This window comes from Parus major, chromosome 5 (genome assembly GCF_001522545.3).
Source record: "Parus major isolate Abel chromosome 5, Parus_major1.1, whole genome shotgun sequence".
NCBI classification, from domain to species: domain Eukaryota; kingdom Metazoa; phylum Chordata; class Aves; order Passeriformes; family Paridae; genus Parus; species Parus major.
This window is the reverse complement of record NC_031774.1, coordinates 55,353,219-55,374,743: the sequence shown is the minus strand read 5'-3', so window position 1 is coordinate 55,374,743 and position 21,525 is coordinate 55,353,219. Positions and strand designations below refer to the sequence as shown.

The 21,525-nt window shown below is 41.8% G+C and overlaps 1 protein-coding gene across 3 annotated transcripts; it reads right to left on the bottom strand.

The window, feature by feature from the left end:
• Positions 1-1,630: 1,630 nt before the first annotated feature.
• On the bottom strand, positions 1,631-18,221 carry WDR89 (WD repeat domain 89). Of its 3 annotated transcripts, none has more exons than XM_015632335.2 (3): positions 18,032-18,221; positions 2,869-3,349; positions 1,631-2,797 (listed from the first exon to the last, which is right to left on the bottom strand). In XM_015632335.2, the coding sequence occupies exons 2-3, from the start codon at positions 3,326-3,328 to the stop codon at positions 2,088-2,090; spliced, it is 1,170 nt and encodes a 389-aa protein (XP_015487821.1). In that variant the 5' UTR covers positions 3,329-3,349; positions 18,032-18,221; the 3' UTR covers positions 1,631-2,087. The 3 variants fall into 3 exon arrangements, with proteins under 3 accessions (XP_015487821.1, XP_018862667.1, XP_018862668.1); XM_019007122.2 differs by lacking the exon at positions 18,032-18,221 and adding an exon at positions 16,185-16,284; XM_019007123.2 differs by lacking the exon at positions 18,032-18,221 and adding an exon at positions 16,185-16,284 and having other exon boundaries at positions 1,631-2,816; positions 2,888-3,349.
• Positions 18,222-21,525: the final 3,304 nt, after the last annotated feature.

Genomic DNA, 21,525 nt, shown 5'->3' with positions numbered 1-21,525 from the left:
GCATTTCTCTAAGTGCACACAAACCTGTCTTCAAGAAATTAGCATGAGACAGACCCAACGACATTATCTACTGAATGTGTCAAGATACCAGGAAAAGAGAGGATAAACATCTTTTTTAGATGTTTTACAGCAAGTTATTGTTTGCCAGCAAGTTATACACTGTACCTGCAATGAAATAGGTCTCAGAATCATCCTTCTGTCACCCACCCCCGGTCTGGCACTGAACCAATCAGGCCCATGAGGGGCTTTGCAGTGAATTCAGAGTCTAAAGCTCTTGGTCCACTCTGTACACAACAGGCAAAAAACAGTGACCTGGGATAATAAATCTTGAGAGGGCACATGACCCAGGTGCATCACAGCCCTGACACTCACTGCCCACCTCATCTCAAAATAGCACAATGTAATCTGGAAAGCAACAGATAAGGGGGGCAACATGAATTTAACACAAGTAACAAAAAAAACTGTATAGAGCTGTGATTTTCAAATTGAAGCTGCACTTTTAAATAACCAGCAGTAACAAAACCAAGTGAATCATCTTATCACCAACAGGCAAACCCAAACTAACAATGGATTCACAGTTGTGGCTAAAGGGTATTAACAGTTTGTGAAACATCATGTGGAAACTCGATACTTGTGGTTGAAAAGGATTCAATTCCAGAGATGATTCAGGCATCTTCAGCACAGCTGTAACCATACACTGGAATATGTTCTGTACCTCAGAAACTGTTTCTAAACTCCAGGATAATCCTCTAAACCTGATGTTCAGGACTTTTTCTGAAAGAATTACCTATCCACCCTCAAGGGAAAAGATAAAATAACTCAACCCCTCTTAAATCCTTTGCCAGCTAATCTATAACAGAGCAATTCTTAAATATTCTGGTGCTGGTTTCAGTTGTAGTGCACATGAGTAACTACAGCCTCAATACCAACACCATTTGCCTGCAGTGGTCCTGGGAAGGCTGAAGGTGAGTGTGTGTGCAGAGCCAGGAGCACAGGTTGGAGTCTTCCAGCAAAGCAGAATAAGCATGAAGTCTCACCCATTTTACAAGAACAGTGCTGGTTTTACACCACTCAGTGGGTATTTGGTGGAATAATAAAACAAAGCTCTCCTGGGGAGATATCCAAGCATAAACCTCTGAGCAGAGAGAAACATTTCTTAAAGGACCCAGGCCAACCTCTAAAAGGTTTTGTTGAAGTCTCCTCATATCAGTCTCTTCCTCCATAACTACAGTCTCTGAAGGCAGTGTTCATTTCTGGGTTTTAGAATCCCCACTTGGCATGTGATACCAGTTTCTTTCAAGTCAGGGTTTGGGATTTTAAGCAGCACTGGTGTAATTATACCCATCAATTTCTCCAACCCACCAAAGATCTCCCCAATCTTCCAGGTGCACTTAGTAGGAGAGAATGAAGCTGCTTGCAAAATTCTTGGGTATTTTCATGCAGGAAATAATGCCAGTTTAACAGTTCTCATACTCATACAAATTAGCTGCTGTTTGGTTGAATACATTCATATCTGCTATGAAAAAGATGGCTCTATCAGCTGCTTCTTTATGAGCCTGTTCTAAACCAGTGATGTGACAGTGCAAAACTACTTATTTTCTGTTCCATCAGAAAGTAATTCCTTCAGGCATTAAGATGTGACATAAAATCTTTTACTAAATTGAGCAATTTCATTAAGTTTTCTGTGAAGAAAGCAAAATACAGCATGGAATACAAAAGCTTTTAAAATGTGCCAGGAAATATCATTGGGAAGGTAACAAACTATGCAAGCCACAGGCCTGTTATTACACATTTAAAACATTGTCTGAGACATTAAATAACCACAGAAATAATTTTATATAATATGATTTAACATCAGCTGTTGAAGAACTCAGGAGCAAACATTTACTCTTTTCTGATTAATATTAGCAACTTAAAAAAAAAAAATAAAAGGCATTCTCCTGATGACTGAAATACATTCCCAGGGGGAATTCAAGCACCACAGTTCTTTCCACAGAAAACCTCTAAATAAAACACAGCCAAGTATTGCCTAGGGAGATTAAACACCAGGAAAGCTCTGCACAGCAGAGATTCCCACTTTAGGCATTTCACTTTTTCCTGCTTTTGAGGGAGGTGTTGTGAACTCTCACTCTCTTCTGCAAGGAAGAAGAGATCTTCAGAGATGCTTTCTTTGTGAGGGACCTTTCCACAGCCCCGGGTTTCCATAGCAACAGCTGAGCATCCTCTCCACCCGTCAGCAGAGACTCATCCGTGGGGCTCCAGCAGAAGGAGCGGACGGTGGCCGAGTGTCCCCCACACAGGGTCCCCACCAGGCTCAGGCCATCGGTGCCACAGCTGATCAGGTGGATGTCTCCTGTGGAGGTTCCCCCAACCAGGAAGAGTTTCCCTGCCTTTTCGTGGTACAAGCCACCCACCAGGTAATGCAAGCCGTGGTTTTCAGTGCGAACTGACTCTCTGACATCCAGAACATGCAGCAGGGTTATTGGCTCTTCAGTGTCCAGCTGAGCCATGTCCCACCAGCAGAACCCCTCATCGTGTGTCATGCAATAGATCTGTTTGTAATCTTCCCCAGACCAGCCAAGAGAACTCACTGATGAATCTGAATTGCAAGTCGATATCAAAGCATCATCTTCGTTATCCTTATTGATGTCAAACACATTCACCAAGCCATCGGTTGACCCAGACACTACCAAATTGGGTTCAACGGGATGAAAACAGATTTTGGTGATGTCATCATTGTGACTTTCAGAATAGACTCCCAAGGGTTCTTTAGTGGCACCGGCACAGTCTGTAACGCCTCTCGCATCCCAAAACACCAGGAACGTGTCGTTTTCAACTTTTTCCGTTCCGGCACAAACTCTGTAACGCCTCTCGCATCCCAAAACACCAGGAACGTGTCGTTTTCAACTTTTTCCGTTCCGGCACAAACGATGAGGTCACTGCAGCTGATATCGAAGCTGATGAAGACGTTTGAGGGATAACCACTGAACACCTGCACAGGCTCCTGCGCTGCTGAGCGAACATCCCAGCACTTCACCGCGCCCTGGCTGCAGGCTGAGAACACCACGCTGTCACACGTGTGTGCAAACCTGACCCCGCTGAGGATGCCGGGGTGGCCGCGGTACTCGCGCAGGAAGCGCAGCGTCTCCCTGTCGTACACCCTGATGGATTTGTTGGAACAGGAAACTGCCACGAAGCGGCTGCTCCCGGGCTGGGCGGCCGTGGAGGTGTCGATGTCCAGCAGGTAGGCGGGTTTCTCGCTGGGCACGCAGCGCCTGGCTATGCGCAGACCCGCCAGCTGCTCCTCCACCTTGTCCACTGCCGTCATCTCCCCAGCCTTGCCAGAAACCTGCAGTAAGTAAAAGCCAAGGAGAGTTTTAATTACAACATTCTTCAACAGAGTTAGCTTTAAAAGCACGTACGAGGAAGCATCTCGTGCAGAGGTGAGGAACGGAGCTAAGATTCAATTATCCTGATGTCCTCTTCAGCACAGCTTCATTCACAGGAACACGGAACAGGAAAGGGCTCCCTGATTCAAGGAGTTCAGTCTCCTGTGTCTGTAAGCACTACACCAGATAATCCCCTTAACAGATTAAACAGTCTATCTGGAAATCCTGGGAAAGTCACTTAGCTAAATTTGCTTTATTATTTTTACAAAGTAACGTGATGTTCTCCACAAGTGGGAACAATAATGAAGTCACCCTCTCTACCTGGGCAGGAATAAGTTTTGTTCTAGGAAGCACAGCCCACGAACAGCTGCATCCGTACAACTGCAGGAGACTTCTTAAGTGAACTGCTGTGCTGAGGGACGTGCACTGGGGAGGCAGAGAACAAGACCAAAATTACACAGCACTACAGCCTGAAATGGCCTGGTGAGGTAATTTTACAAGTATTTAGGTGCCCAATGACGCACAGAAACACCTGCCAGCATATCAGGGACCACCTAAACAGGCTAGTGACCTGTGGAATTCACTGCAATTAAGCACCTCAACGTTTTCTGAGCTTCCTGTAAAACCACAGAACACTGGGTTTTAGTGCAGCTGATAAAAATCTTCCCTTCAGAGGCAGTTCCTCTCTGGTACTACCAAACACTCCTAGAAACCCAAACTATTTCAGCAATGCACACAAATGCAAACTTTACCCAGCAAAACTAAAATTAAACAAAATTCTCTTGGATCCTCTCACAGATTCATTTCTAAAATATGCCCTAAAAACAAAGGAAAAACAGTTTTTATAACACAAAAGAAAACTGTATTCTGTAATTGAAGTAAAGACTCCATAAATTCAGTCAGGAAAAGCACAGCAGCATTTACATTTTAAAGAGGTATTTGCAATGGTTTTAGTGGTTCACAAACTACAATCATTTTTAAAAGGAAGATGTAGGTATGTTATTGCAGTCATCCACTTCTGTCAAAAACACAGGTTCAATTATAACACTATTCTGTTTTTAAAAAGAATCAAAACCTAAACATTGAGGGAATCACAGCAAGTTTTAAGGGGTCAACACTCCAGTGATTTCTCACTGGTACTGATATTTCCTTAAGATCTGGACCAGCAGCCAATCCCAGGCACCACATGCCTGAAATGACCCTTAAAAAAAAACAAAAACCCAAAGAGAAATGGAATAAAAATCAGGCAGACACAGAATGCAAAAAAATACTCTCATGCCTTCCCAGCTGTTCTATCATCAATTTTTCTGCAAATTCTACAGGCTTGATTTTTGGGGGTGGAATGTGCAAGTTTCCGTGTATTACTTGCTTTAGTCATAATTATTTTAATTGTCCATGAGAGACCAAAAACAAAGGAGAAGTTGCTATGACAAAGCTGCATTCTGCTTTTTTTTTCTTCTTAGTGTTGTTTGTGGTTTCAGGGGTTTGCTTTCCCTCCTCTGGTTTGGTGCACACAAATATTCACGACACCATGTGACAAACCAGCAAATTCTTAAAAAACAGCTTAAGCAGGCACACATAAAAACTTAATTCCCAAGTCACAAATAATCTCACTAAGCGATTTGCCTCAGTAATATCCTGACAACGAGGTCCCCAGGTTAATCTTCTACATCAAAGCAACCTTTCAGAGCACATCTACCAGTCATTTTTGCCATAAAATGCAGACATCCTGTGGAAACTCCTTTCCCCTCTGAAGCAAAGAAGTTCAACGTGTTTTCTGGCATTACCCTGAGTACAACCTACCCACAGAACTTGTTCCCTACTTACTTTTTTGGGTATGTCCTCAGATGAAACAAGCTTTTACTAGAACTATTACATAAAGCCAACTGTTCTCAAACACTGTTTGCTACGCTGCTTAAACACAAAACTGTTAAATATCCATGCAAATCAATAATATAAATTGAAGAAATAAAATATTTTTAACATTATTAATTAGGAAAACTGCTTAATTCAATTTCCTGAAGAATTACAATGAAAGCTTCTATTTAAATAGTTTCAAACACGCATGCTTGAGGGTGAAGAAAGGAGTTTCTGTAAACCAGCTCTCCTGCAGTGTTATGGTTACTAAAAAAAATCAGCTTATATCTGTAAATTTCTTGTAAGAAAAATGTAGTTTTCCAAGCTGACCTGAATTTCAAGCTCTAAATATTCAGACTTTGTCTACTCAAAAGGCCAAGTAAACTCAAACAGACATGTTCCTGACAAACGTCATCCATTTGGAAGGCAAGCTGCAGTTGTTTAAATATTACTGACTATGATAGAGAGTATCTTTCAATAAGCAGTTTCTACAACACTCATGTCAGAGCTTTTACTGCTGGGGAAGGTGAGGGAACTCTACAAATACTCAGAAGTTGTAAAAAGCCAGAGTCTGCAAAAGAAGGTTCATTCAGTTTTAATAATGTTTTCTGGGAAATAAAATTAGCTCAACACAACTCTTTTGCCCAGAATAACTTAAGTACAGCTATTCTGAAATATGAGAAAATGCTGTTCATGTTTTCAGGCAGAAGTGCAATTTCTACCATCAGGAAGCTGAAGGGTTCTGTTTTCAATTCTATTGCCACTGCAACAACTAAGACATAAAGTTGTGTTTGATGGCAGCCAGTTTTTTGCTAAAAACTCAGCAAAATGTCTGCCTTAGTAAGAAAGTCTTCAGACTATTATGAAATTGTGATTGAAGGTTATATAAACAATTCATGCTCAAACTTCAGGGTGTAGCTGCCAGCCCTTCCTTTTCAGAAGGGGAAGTCACTGTTGTATTTTGATGGGAAAGTTTAAATGGCAGGAATAGGATCTATGTTAAATTTATGAGACAAATAGGAAACAATGGTCTTCCAAACACAATAGAAGATAACTGAGCACTGGACTGCAGCCACCTACAAAGCACATGGTCCTCTGCACTGAAGCACTTCTGGTTCCTTAAGTTCAACAACAGAGGTATCTGTTTTCCAAAGAATCCTTTGGCAAAATCTGAGTCTTGGAAACGTTTTGGACATAGCACAAAAGCCAGTTGTGATGACCAGAGAGAAGAACTGCTCATGTTTGTATGACAAGCTCTCTGACACGAAGAGTTGTACCAACAGCTTGCTCTTGGACTGCTCAGTCTCAGAAGAAAATCACAGAGGGCACTGGCCAAAAGGTCATCTTTCCCCATGGCTCCTCCTCTGCTCAGAACGTGAGGTAGTTCATTACATTCATGTTTTTCACTTTCTCCAGCAAAGTCACCCATGGTCTGCATCTATAGTCTCAACACTGACAAAATCCAGGTGATGTTAAGGTGCCAGGAAACCACCACCACTGGGATGACACACCTGGCTGAAGGTGTCTGGCTCTGGCCACTCACTTGTGCTTGAAAGAGGGCTGCAATCCCATCCTTAGGGATCACCATTCCTTACGTGGAACAGCTGAATCTTTCAGCTGCATCCACATCTGCACCCTCCAAGCCAAGAAAAGCCACCTTTTATAATTAAACCTGAAACTTCTATGTAATTATATCTAGACTGCTGGAACTACACTCAGGTGATTTATTCTATGAATTCAGTACACTGTTATATGCAACCCCTACACATCTCCTGGATACCACAACTAGCAGAAACAATAAGCTTCTGGAAGGACACTCAAAACTCATTACATCTTGGGAATTCAGAATAAATACCATTCTCTGAAATAACCTGAAATATTTTGACCTCCAGGGCATCCTACAAGGCTCCTTTAAAAAAGAAATAAACTCAATGTTTAGAATAGAAGACACGCAGTGGAAGTGATGCCAAAGAAGCAGGACAGGATTTTCAGATGCCTTTCTTATGTGTTTTTCACTGATGGAGTGTGGAAACAGCCACACAGCAAGGCTAGAAGCAAATGGCTGTGCCAAAGGCAGCCCTTTCCAACCATGGAGAAATGAAAAGCAAGTACCTATCTGCCCAAACTGAGCACTTAACACTGTCCCAGCACATGCTGCTGTGCTGTTTGTGCAGTATTCTAAACATTGCAGCTTCAGTTCAACACAACAGGCTCATCAGTCCTCTTCAGTCCAGAATGTTTTTCAAAAGACAAACCAGCAAATCGTAAGTTATTTCCCTTTTCCTTTGAGTGGTGTACAGAAGATGCTGCCAAGTGGCATAGTTCTTCTTTCCAAAAGGGAAAGTTAGCTCAAAAATATAGAGAAATACAAATTTTCCTTTGAAAAATACAGGGAAAATTATGGAAAAATGGCACATTCTCAAAGAATTAATCACTAACATAAGAGTAACTTATGAGTAGGAGGGCAGAAACACGTAATAAAAATTAAGAAGACCTGTAGTTCTGGCAATCTTCTCTGCAGAGGTCAAATACCAAAAATAGCGAGGGATCTGAACAACGGCAGATGAAATCTTACACTGTTCTTTCCTACTATAAACAATACAAACAGACCCTCCCTTTATTTTTACAATTATTAAAATTTCCAGAGCAAGCTGAGAACAAACCCGGAGCTCTGGGCAGCGGGAAGCAGCTCATGCATGCACAGGACGTGTGGTTTGCATTTGGGAGCAGAGCTGCCAGTGCAGTGCTGCACCTCTCCAGGGCAGGGAGAACACCCCAGTGCATTTCCCCAGTGCAGGGAGAACACCTCAGTGCATTTCCCCAGTGCAGGGAGAACACCTCAGTGCATTTCCCCAGTACAGGGAGAACACCTCAGTGCATTTCCCCACTGCAGCAGCCTGCAGAGACCTCTCCCCACTGGCACCACTCCCCAGGAGAGGATGGACCAGCAAATTATCTGAGCACAGAGGGTAAGCACAAAACAGCCCCAAGGAACTCACAGTTTCTCCAGCACACATTCTCCCATAGCTGGGTTTGTTATTTCACCCAAACAGAGGGAGAAGAGGTTTTTCCAGCATTCCCACAAAGCCTGCTGAAGGCAAAGAGCATTTAGTCATCAGGCAGGAAGGGAATAAAATGCACGAGAGGCTACGCTAAAGTGCAGAGACAAGATGTAACTGCCAAGAGAATTATTTCATGCTCTCCAATCAGCTACATCTTGCTTCCAAATGTAAGGCACAGTCAGAAAGAAGCTCCATGTAATTCTTCATTTGCAGTACAGAGAAAATTCTATCAGCAGAATGGAAAGGAGAAAAAGATAAAACACAAAGTCTATGGGAAGATCAAAAAAATTAGGTCTACCAACCTACTTCCCTTTGATGAAATCAGTCCCTGCCCTCCCACCAGGAATGAGCTTTGGGGTACAATCCTGTTTAGCAATGGAGAGAGGAGTGTAGGTGGGAGAGAGAACCATGGAAATGGCCTTAAACAGTATTGGTTGGAGGGAAAAAATAAGAGTCAGAGGTAGGTGAGAATAAAAGGAAAAAGGCTCAGTGCTTTGGGGTTCAATAATTGGAAAAAAAAAAAATTGATGGAAACTACAACTGTTCTGAACTCATCCTTTGGGGGCATAAGCAAGTGTTCACATCAATGCAGAAATAAAACCTCTTTTGAATATTATACTGGACATCCATAGAGAGAGATTGCAAAAACAACTTCTGAATTGGATCAAGTACAGCTTTAAATGCATAGATCATAAAAACCATACAGTGACTATTTTCATCAAAAGAAAACTTTCAGGTTGGTTTTTTTTTGGTGTGAGTCTGCATTCCAACTAAAAAGATCTATCCTGATTTTGCATCCAGCACTGGAAAATCTGGTGGAGGTCTAGAGAGATCTAGAACACTCAGGCTTGCCTTCAGGTCCAAAGTGCAATGAATTAACATTCAAACTTGAGTAAATGAAAGCCTATTGACAGAAATTCGTGAGCCAAAGAGATGGTAAAGAGCTGCAAAAGATCAGATGACCAATTGAAAAAGTGTAGAATAATCCAATGTACAATTAAAAAACTCAAATAAGCTGAAAGCCCTACACAAAACTATAAAAATGTCAAATTACAAATTTTGGCTTCAAAATTAAGGCAAATTTATTAAAATACGATGCTCAGATTCTAACATGGGAGACAGAAGTTTCTATATACTCTAAGAAACTGTGTAAAACAGTAATTTAAGCATGTTTGAGAATATCCCTTTTTCAATCTTCTCTTTTCCTCCAATTCCATGCTGGTGACACAGACCTACTAACAGAGGAGCCACAAAGGAAGCTGTCTCTGAAATCCCACTCTGCCATGAGCAGCTGGACCCAACCAAAAACTTCCCTGTGAGTGGGAACTTTCCTTGTAGTGACCTGACCAGGTAGAGGATGCAACTGCATCCAGGTGTGGGTGAGGTGGTCATCCAATAAAGAAGTAATAAGAGGATAAGAGATGCTCTATTTTACTCTCCTGGCTATTCTCAGATCAAGCTGGCAGAAGCAATCCTATCTTATAAGGGCAGGTCTGAAAGAGTCCCAGGCAAAGGGTAAATTTCAGAAAGAGGTACTGCAATTGGGCTATTTGTATTCTAAATTCTATATATTATGTTTTCTTCTGGCAAAGAATACTGTATTTAAAAACACTCTGAAAGCTCATTTATGCCTAAACTGCACACTCAGATGCCTCTGAACAGGCTTTTTGAACTGGATTTTAGAGAACAGGAAAACTGTCCTATTGCTGGGCCCTGGCTTTTGCACCAAGCAAGGCTCTGACATGGGGGTCAAAGCTAAGGCTCGTTGTGCCTGCTGCCTGTAATGGAACCACAGCTATCCTGCCTTTCTGCTGCAAACCTTGAAGAGAATCCAAGTCTCAGCATTCTGCACTTGTGCTTATCTCATCAGACCACAGCCACCACAGAAAAGTCATTTCCTTTCTCCTGTAAGCGCCTCCCACCGAACGCATCATCCTGAGATGACTCCTTGCAACCACAAACATTGGAAAGAAGATCCAGGACTAATCAGCCTCTCGAATAACAGCCAGCCAACAGCTGCTGGAAATCAAACACGGAGGGTACAATGGTCACCTGCATGTAGCATTAAGTTTTGATCCATTCACATTTCAACACAGCAGCCACGAGCAGCTCAGAGGTTCATGCTCACTAACAGCATTCTCCTCTGTGAAGAGGTCCAACAGCTTTGCTGTCTGACTTGGCACTAGAGCTATGCACTGAGATGGTCATCTCAAACCAGACAGAAATAAAGTATTTATCTAAGTGGATCTGAACAAGAGCCTGGCCTACAAACACTTCCCAGCCCCGACTGTGGCAGAACAGCTTGCAGAGCAATTCCCAGCAAGGGCCAACATTCACTCCTCACTTTCCCAATCAGTGAAACAAGGACAGTGTTTTTCCAGCTCACAATCCTTGTGCACACAAACATTAGTAAGTACAGCCAGCAGCACACTTTCACACAAAAAGCCTCGCTCTGAATATCTACACTACAAGATACAATGCAAAAGTCACTGTGAGAGTGTAGAGCACCTGCAAAGTCCACAATCAGAAAGTGCTCTGATGCCCTTTCAAGTTTGGGATTACAAGAAAGGACTCCAAGAGTGACAATTTGCAGGGCCATTTTAAGCTGAACAAAATACCACATGAACAGGCAACACCAATGATCCACCCTACAGAGAAAGGTGAAAGGAAAAAATTACTTACAAAGCTGCATGAATAATTTATTGACTCTGAAACAACGCCATTTATTTCCTTCAATTCAGACACTGCCACTTAATACCATCATCCTCAGATAGAAGAAACCTGGAAATAAGTAAGAAATCTTCCCAAAGATTAATAAAATCTGCTGAAATTCTTCCAAAGAATTTATTTCTACACCACAGGAAGCCCGGGAAATTTCAGCCTGAATTTTGTGGCAACTGTAATAAAAGGATATAAAGAAACTTTGCTGTAACTGAAAAAAGAGCTTCTACTACCACACATTTACAATGACATAAAGTCGATGTTTTATTTACTGGAATATTTTAGAAATTCTTTCACAACAGTAATTTACCTTAAGCACACTTCATTATTAGACTTTATTAGAGCTCATTCTTCAAAACACAAAACTATTACGTTTTCAAGACTCTTTTCTTAACAACCCAAGCTTAAATCAGTTGCTGGTGAAGCAGGTAAGGAGATAATTCCCTGCACGTGCAGATGTAGGGGAATACAAGCCAAACAACATCTGTGTGCTTGGTAATTCTCAGCCCCACTCTAACATCACAGCTCAAGCAATTCTCTGCTGTTCCAGATGTATTGTACAGACACAAACATCTGCCAAGCCTAAGCAGGGAAAATGACTTCTCCTCATTTTCCTCATCTGCTTCCCCAGAATCTGCACATCACCAAAGTGTCTTTGCCAGTCACATCCCACAATATCCAATTTTTTTTATATTTAGCTACTGCAGAACGTCCCCATGTCAAGGTAATTTGTCAGACCCTCTCTAGTTTCAAAGCAACAAGAGAAACTTGAGATCTCTGTGTGCCCATGACAGCTCACAGACTATCGGTTTCCAAAACATGCTCTTTGTGCACAGTCTGACAGCTGGAGGCTCTGCTGAATCTTTATCATGCCCTAAGCTCAATTTTCAATGCTTTATAGCAGACAAAAGGAAAAGATGTCATCTAAGTGACAACAGGAGGATGGAAGAGGGTGAAATAAAGGGTTTCAGAGCTATGTTGCTTTTATCCTTATCAGGAGAATTTACTTTTGAGTCTCCACAAAAGATGCTAAGGCATCAAGGATGCGAACATTGAACACATGCAAGGCACTCTCTTCAGCTCTTTGTTTTCAGGAGCCTTTAGACAGTGCTTACTCTTGAACCATACATGAAACTCCAGCAGCCGCTTCACCAGTGCCATAAAAGACAAAAAAAAAAAAAAAATCAGCTTTTCCTTTTCACGACACCCAAATGCACAGTGATTTTCAATACTCCACTGGAAGTTCACATTCAACTGCTTTTTCACTCTTTAAGTGATTTAGGACTCAGTCACAAGAAATAAAATTATGAAAGGGAAGATCAAAGAAGAAAGTGTGCCGGTATTGTTACTCCAGACTTTCTGATCAAGAGGTCTGCTGTAGGCAGCAACACAGACGATCCCTGCTGGCAAAAACAGAACTCCATATTTTTGTTAGGACCCACGAACTCTGAAGACCTAGGTGGGAACTTACTTTTATGAGAACCACAAAAACCTTTCCAAATGTCTTCAGCAGCCTGTTGCCCCAAAATAAGACAGGGATAAAAAGAGAAGTCGAGCTTTTTGCATTTTGATAACCCTGCTGTCAAGCCATGTTTGTTCTCAAAGCTTAAGTAAACCCATATTTCACAGGGTCACAGCAGTGCCAGCAGTGCCCTTTGCTGAGGCCAATGTCTGGATAACTAAGCCATAATCAAGTGCAGAGAAGGAAGGGTTAGATGATGCAGGTAATGGATTGTTTATTTCACAAGAAGCAGCTGGATGTTTTGCCTTGTGTAGCTTGGCAAAGACGGAGACTGAGCGGGATACAATGACTATCTACAGACACATCAAAGGAATAAATGCTGGGGAGGGAGGGGAGCTACTCAAGAACAATACTGGCACAAGAATTTAAGAGCATAAACTGACCATAAATAAAATATGGAGCAGAAATCATAAAGTTTATCTTACAAAATACTTCCCAGTTATAACAGTGGAGGTAAAAACTTTTAACTGTCTTCATCTGCTTTTACAACTGCGCCAGCTTGGCACCCACCACTGTCCTTGCACAGCAAAGAACCCAAATAGGAAGGCACACTGAGAAACAAGCAACTCTGAGATAAGCTGGCTCACTACTCCTTCTGGAAGATGCCAGACTGCCAGGCAGACAACAGCGAGACACGGTGTTTGCTCAGTCCGGAGTTTCAAAAGCAGCATTAAGACCTTATTAAGGAGAGCATGTATGTGCACAGAGAGCACCCAGCATCCAGCCTAAGGCGGCCTCCTCTCCACACTCCCGAATGTCGGGACAGCAGCCTAAGGAGCTGAGCCTCCACACAGACACATCCGATGCCAAGGATTTGGGGTGAAAAAGCCCAAGTTTGGGACAGCCAGGGGCTGTCATTCCGCTCTCGGCCACCGGGTGTCGCCAGTGACCGCCCAGAGCAGCTCAGAGCGGGAGAGGCGATTTACCCGATCCTTAATAAAGCACCAATATTTTATTTCTTCCTCTTAGAAGACCCCGTTCCTCAAATCAGATAGTTAATCAAAAATCTCGGCCTTCTCTTAGAACTGCCTAGCACGAAAAAAGGAAGGAAAAAAAAGAAACTCAGCCAAATTCAACTAACACCACAACTTGTCTTTCTGAACCATCAGGGGTTAAAAATGTGCACGTTCTTTATTAAAGTCTCATTTGGTGACTTTAATCTACAGATTTCGATCATTCAGACTTCATAATAATGCGAGATGTGGTTCATATGTCCATGCAAGGCACACATGAACACACAGGGAATGACTGATAGTGCATTTGTATTTGCCCATCACCCAAACTTCCCAGGGAAGAGATGAACAAACCAAACCCAGCAACTACAAAACCCTTCCTCCCTCAATCTCTTACACTCATGTCTACCTCCCACAAATATTCCTGAAGCAGGAGAGCTCAATGCACGTGCAAGGTAACAGCTGCCCAAGACATTAAACCACTAGAATTAACTTCTCTTTAAATCTGTTTTTCTCCTGTTCAAAACTGAGTCATGTATTTCCTTAGATATCCTGACAGACATTGAATAAAGTAAAATCAAATCCTCTTACCCCCAAAAAACTCTTTCATAAACCGCATAAAAACTCAAATATTACTATTTAGTAATTTACTATTTACTAATATTAGAACTTTATGTTTCTAAACAGGAAATTTTGCTTTCACAGCTGCTTGTCCCTTCTGATTGCACCAAGGAGTAATAACACATAATTCCAACTCTTCCACTCATTCCCACAGCAACAAAGATACACAAATTATTATTATGAAAAAATCCTCAAATTATTGAGAAGTGAACAGTATCTGAAACTTCTTATTCCAGGTACTGCCAGCATACAACTCAAATTTGCCACTTTTAATTAAATGCTGGGCTGTCTTTTCACCAATTTAACTGCTCACCAATTGTACAGCAATTTTGTATCTTATTTTTAATGAGAAGATGAGCAATAGTTTTTGCAGGAGAAAGAAGAAAGATCCCAGTAGTTATAGTGAGCTGCAGAGAGAGGTGCACATGAAAAGTTGTTAATCACTTAAAAGTACAAAAAAAAAAAGTTTCTGTTAAAGAAAAAAAGAAATTGCGAGAAAGGTAATAAACAATACAGCGAAACAATTATTTTACTTTAAAACTAATTTTGAATTTCCATAATTTAATTTAAATCAGCATAAAAACTAAGAGCATGTTAATGCACCCACATTTTCACAGATGAGATTCAGTTGCCATATTAAACAAAGAAGCTTTCATTTTGATTTTTTTATTAGGTTTTCATTTATTAGGAAAACTACAGAAATTTTAAAAAACCTGAAAGTGTCCTTTTAAGGCCACTTATGCATTCTTATATGAAACAAGTCTCAAAAAGGAAAGCAATAGGAGCTAATAAGTTTTGAAATACTTGCATTCCTCTATCTCCTGCAAATTTAGTCTCAAACTTTAAGGTCACCTCAAAACATTTTCAGCAATACAAACAATGTGATAAAAAAATAATACAAAACCCTGATAATATTAACAGTCTGGAGGAAGTGTTTTCAGATTAATGTGAAAAAGAGGTGATAAATTAAAGTCTTTAATGGGTATAAACAACAATATAGATGGTTTATGTTGCAAAGGATAGATAATAGATAGTAGATCATGTAATAGTTCTTCTGGACTTTAACACCTGACATAACCAGAATCAAAATTTATCAGACTGAAGAGTTTACAGCATAATATGAACTTGTTAAAATGGACAGCTGCAAATACTTGCTTCCTGCCAATACTTCTAAATTATTTTGACTGTTGAAAAGACTCATCCTGTAAGACCTAGAAACAGAATAGAAAACACACTCTTTGCTGGGACCTTCAGAACAGCCTAATGGAATTACCCAGTGCTAGTGCTGCAATTTGAGTGTGATTTTTTACAGTCCTGTACACTGGCTTAGCTTCTTCTTTCCCACCCTCAATTCCTGCTTTGTTCTCACTGAAATAGTTTGTTAAAACTTGCATCAAGGTATCAGCTAAGGCAAAAATACATCATGGAAACAATTCAGCCAATCCAACATTTTGGCATCAGACATCCTTCACTCCCAGTCTAAAGCTTTATTTACCAAAGCACCCATCTCAATCTCATTTCCCAGTCCCTCCACCTTCCATTCACTTAAGAAGCTAAAAAAGCACTGTATCAGTCGTATGCAGAACATATATTTAACTAACCAGCCCCAAACTAAATGCAGGAGGAAATAAGAAAGAAAAGTGCACCAGTGAGAATTTATGTAACTCTTTTGTGTTAACTCCTCTGTTAAAGGAAAGGGGACAGTTGCAGGGACACCAGAAGGGGAAGATGTAAGGGAGGGGTGGGTGTTGGGTCAGGCTGAAGGTCCCTGAGGAGGACAAAGTTGAGGTTGAACTTCCTAACCCCACACAGAATTGGGCAATACCCTCTTTTTCTGCCCTTCTTATGTCCTCTATTGCCCATCTTGCACCTGAACTGCTCTCAAGTGCAAAAGCACACCCCAAAACCTTGCCAAGTCCCTGATGCACAATTCTCAACACTTCTTTTCAATGCCTGGTGTGAAACTTATGGGAAAAGTTATGGGTGGAAAGTTACCCACTTATGGGCTTGTCCTCACACAGAAGAAGCTGTGCCCCATAAAAACCATCTTTTCACTCACCAAATAAACCCAAGTCTTAGACTGTCTGCAGAGGCAGCTTGGTATCAACACAGCTGAGCAGCATGGTAGTGCTGATTTCCTTCTGTTTTTTCTTTTTTTTCCCTGAGAAAAGCTTGGAAATACCATTATTTTTATACTTCCAGTAAAAAGCACAACAAAAAGCTGGAAAATGCTGCCAGCTGGTAACAACCATCCAAATCTCAGGAGACCTCCCACACAGTCAGGTACAGATCACACCCCAGGGCTGCCCTGCAAAAATGATGCAGTGAAAGAAAAAAACATTTAAAAAAATATATTGTAAGGTTGAGAGAATTGGGATTTTTCAGCCTGGAAAAGAGAAGGCTTTGGGGTGACCTAATTGCAGCTTTCCAGTACCTGAGGGGAGCCTGCAAGAGAGATGGAGAGAGACTATTTGCCAGATGCTGGAGTGACAGGACAAGGGGAAATGCATTCAAACTGACAGAAGCCAGGAAGAAATTCTTTACAGTGAAGGTGTGAGCCCCTGGCACAGGCTGCCCACAGAAGCTGTGGCTGCCCCATCCCTGGGAATGTTCAAGGCCAGGCTGGATGGGACTTGGAGCAACCTGGCCTGGTAGAAGGTGTTCCTGCCCCTGGCAGGGTGGTTGGAATGAGATTTTAAGGTTCCTTTCAACCCAAACCATTCTATGATTCTATGCTCCTTTTTAAAAAAACATTTATAAAGTCACCTGAACATCATCAATCATCCCAAGCACAGAAGAACTCTTACGTGGAAAAAAAATTAATATATTTATTTCCAAAAGGTCTGAAGAAAGAGGCAGGCCACAGGTCAATGTTTGCCCAGGAATTCTGGGCCTATCTTTCTGTACAGAGCTGCGCTTGACCCCATAAAAAGATATTTGGAAGAAAACACAAACAGCTACAGCAGTCTTTAACTCTGAACAAACAGAAACCAACATGTAAACTTAAAGCAAGCACCATGTAAAATTAGCACCCAGAAACCATGGGGTTCACATGGTCACCAACCTGCTCAATTATTCTGCAGACAGCAACAAATATCTTCAGGGAGCTGCCCTGCACACACACTTCACTAAATCTGATTATTCTCTCAAACAGGAAACCCACTGAAAATATTAGGAAATAAAAGGCATTAACATAACTTAATTCTGAAAACAAAATTTTACAGACTTGAAAACCAGCATACTAAGAAAAGAGTTTGTGTTTCTGTATTCTTTCAAATATGTAACACATGTCTAGGAAAAATTAATTTAGAATTATAGGATTAAAACCAGTATGAGCTAGTAACATAACACAGAACTGACAACTCCACTCCCTGGACCTTGTAGGAAAAGTTACTTCTGCAACATAACACACTTTGAGATATCCATTGATCATATAAAATATAATTTAAAGATAGGCGTATCATAGCTTTGGCAGTAGTTTCTGTAACTACTTTTTTATTCCAAACTATAGAAAAGTTTCTTTTCCTTTTTCTCCCCATGGGACTAAAACTACCAAAGAAATAAACCAACTTTCATTTATTTTTCTGCTCTTTTCCAGATTTGTTGGGGTTTTTTTGTTGTTTTAGACTGTTACAATTATAATAAAGATTCCCATCTGCACCGAACCTGGGTGAGGTCAGCTGGTGCTCACCAGCACAACTCCACAATACACGCATTTTTCTGAATTACAGAACCATTAGGGCTGAAAAAGACATTTATGATCGAGCCCAGACATTAACTCAGCACTGCCAAGGGCACCACTAAACCGTGTCCCCAGCATCACCTCCACATGGTTCTGAACACTTCCAAGGGACGGCGATTCCAGCACTGCCCTGCCTTAGCCTGTTCCCTGCCGGTGTTCCTTACCCGGATCTTTATCCCGGTCCCGGTCCTGATCCGGTCCTTGTCCCTGTCCCTGCCGGTGTTCCTAACCCGGATCCGGATCCGGATCCCGATCCCGGTCCCGGTCCCGATCCCGATCCCGATCCCGGTCCCGGTCCCGGTCCCGGTCCCTCAGAGGGGCCGCGGCCGCCGCCGCGTGCGCTCCGCGCTGCCCCCGCCAGCCCCGCCCCCGCCGCCCCATTGGCTGCAGCGGCCGCCATCTTCCGTCCAGAGAGGCGGGGAAGGAAGCGACGCACGGGAAGGGGATTGGTGCAAATGCGGAGGGGGCGGGGCCAGCAATCGGCGCGGTTTGGTTGGCTGGCGCAGGGAAGCCCCGCCCCGGGGCCGTGGTGCGGCTGCGCTCGGGCGTGGCTCGGGCGTGGCGCGGGTGTGGAGGGCGGCGGGAGCCTGGCAGGGGAAACGGGAACGGGGAACGGCAATGGGAACCGGGAAATGGGAACCGGGAAATGGGAACGGGGAACGGGAATGGGAACCGGGAAATGGGAACGGGGAACGGGAATGGGAACCGGGGAATGGGAACGGGAATGGGAACGGGGAAATGGGAACGGGGAACCGGGAACGGGGAGACGGGCTCCGGGGCACGGGGGCTATGGAGCTGGCAGGGCTGGCACACGGAGCTGCATCCTCCAGGAGAGCAGGAACACACAGGATTATTTCCTAGGAGGGACCCAAACACGAAGAAGGACAAGAAGGGTTAATTAGGTTTTCTTTTCCTTCAGTTTGCTGTTAGATTTTCCCAGGTCCTTATTTTTTTTTTTTTTCAGTTAAACTTCCAAATAGTATTTTTCTCCTTTTTTTTGCTTACCAATTACTAGGCTAACACATCCAGGCTATGAAAAGGAAGATGGAATAATTAACATACTCTTCTTTTAATGTTGTTTTTTTTAATATTGCCCCAAGTTTTGTAATTCAAAATTCCTTGTTCTACTCTGAATAGAACACATTTACTGTTCAGCACTGATGAGTAGCATTAATCCATAACCTTGGACGGATGTTACTCAGTGAAGAATTTGTGCCTTTATTTTCATAGCAGTTCAAATAACATATATTTTTTTTCTGATAAATGGTGTGAATAATAATATCATAGACAAATAAATAATTTCAAGACTTTTTTTTAAACATAGAAATATTTTCATTAGCTTAGTTTGCACTTCCATTTTTTAAAACTGAAATCTAAGCATTTGAGCTGACTGTGTAATGTTCTAGCCAGATAAAAAAAGCTTTAGCTAAACCAAATGACATGGTCAAGTTACATGGACAATGACCATAGAGCAGCATAAAAAACACCAAGTAGTTCAGTTTAATGACACTTTAAAGCAGAAAGTCAATCAAAAGACTTCAAAATACTGCCAATTTCATTTGTCTGTCACTTCCCATGTGCAAAATTTTAATTCTGCATGCTCCAGTGTAACTTATTTTTACTATTTCTACTTATGTAGGTATATAAATTATGTATGTATTTATCTTCTACCAGTGCAATTATCTTTCTGTGAGCAGAGATTACCCTTTTCTGCTGATAACATTTTGAGTGGTTTATTAGAACCAGATATTTGCATTCCTGAGGAGTCCCAGATGCACAGCTCACCAAACTCCCACCTACCATGAAAAAGTGCCCCCATTTTGTTTATTTTTGGTCCTTAACAGGTATTTGGTTGACAATTTTACAGTGCAGTGAATACAGAAAAATATCTAAATACATCAAAGCACAAAGACCCACATTACACACTTGTTTTCATAGTAAATGCTCTTCCCTCCCTGTGAAGCCTCATCCTGCCAGAGCTGTCACCCAGAACTAGTCTGCTCACACTGGTGAGATTAGTTCTGAAGATTTCCAAACAGGAGGCAGATGATTTCACTGAACACACAATATGCATTATAAGGCCGTATTTCAAATGTCAGTATTACAATAATATTTACAGCTGGTAGTTTTTCATCCGAGTTTCCTGGGGCAGTTGCCGTGAATTCATCAAATACCTTCTGTTCATTGTTCATGTGGTAAAAACAGCTGCAAGATAACTGGGAAGCCACAGTTCACAGCCACAGATTTGGTGCCCAGTACTCCCAGACGACTGCAGCTGTATTAACAGAAAATAGCATTTTTTGGATAGCACAGCAGTGCTGCTGAGTCACAGTGTACCATGGTAGAGATGCAGCTGTGAAGTTTACTACAGGAATTGCAGGGCAGATGCTCCAGAGATCACTTGTATCTCTTGACAGTTATTTTACAGACATAAAAGATATTTTGAGAAAGGAATCCACCTTATAAGAAACTAAAGTCTAAACAAATCTTGAGTTTTCAGTGTCATGTACTCTAGGCCAGAGGTCAAGAACTTAAACAGCAAATTGTCTAGAATGAGAATTTTCTCTTTTGCTGTGTGTTTGCATCTGCCTAATATGCCAAGGTTAATTTTGTGGCAGTATAGTTTGGCTACCTTTGCCAACTTTTTCAGTCCAGCGATTTGCAATTAGCTCGTATGTGCATAGAGACAAAGTGTTGCATACCAGGGATCAATGAACATAACTCCATCAGCAGATTCCTGCAGCTGAAGTAGCAGAAGTTAATGTGGTTTACTGGAGAAAGGGGTTTATTTTTAACATCTTTTAAAGGTACAGCTTATTGGTTTCATTTTTCAGTTCTCCTCTGTTTGTTGGTGATAAGGGGGAGTGGGAGCTCACAAACCTCTCCCTGGCATTTTTTGGCAGTTCTGTCTGCAGAACTTGACCAAGTGTACAAGTGAGGCAAATTTATTACGACTGATTATAATCAAGTTTTGGGATTTACTGAAGGCACTTCAATGCTTAATTGCCACTTAGTGCTAAATAAACATTTAATAAACCAAAATCAAAGGCTGTTTAAATTATATACTCTAATTACATAGTACAACAAAAAGAAGTTTTGATTGCAAAGTCAAGTTGTTGGGTAAGGACACCATTTTTAGAGGTCAGCTCAGAGCTAGCAGTGCCTGACTTTACATAACCTTCCTTCATCCTGCAGTAACAGAGCTGTGTGTCTTTCATCTCTTTTATTATAGCAATTCTTCATTTTAATAATGCTGCTGTTGGAAACAGTGCACAGGGTGCCAGGTTAAGACTTTATATTGGGTTCTGTTGAAAGGAAAACCTGGGCCGTGCACTGCCTGCTCCTCCTCAGCCTCCCTGTTTCCTGTAACTGTGCCCAAGAGGATGTTCTAGGCATGTTCAGGTAGGAAAAACAGACTGCAGACATGTATTTCTGCTTTCCTGGTCCTCCTCACTACCTGAACACCCCTGTTAGGGGTTTACATATTGAAATTTGATTTTTTTACTGGCAATTCTGTTAGTGGCAAGAATTCCAGATTCCTCCCCGAAGCAGAAAGCTCAAGCTGGGCACTAAAGCAGGAGCCTTCCTTGCACCTGAGGGGTACCAGAGGGCACCTGAGGTGCACAGCTCACCTAATGCACTCTCAGTTTTTCGGTAC

Bases quoted from the DNA above. Each gene is read 5' to 3' on its own strand.
- WDR89 (XM_015632335.2), bottom strand. From the start codon at position 3,328: ATGACGGCAGTGGACAAGGTGGAGGAGCAGCTGGCGGGTCTGCGCATA. The intron at 2,798-2,868 runs GCGTTACAGAGT...GGGATGCGAGAG, and splicing joins GGTGTTTTGGGATGCGAGAG to GCGTTACAGACTGTGCCGGT.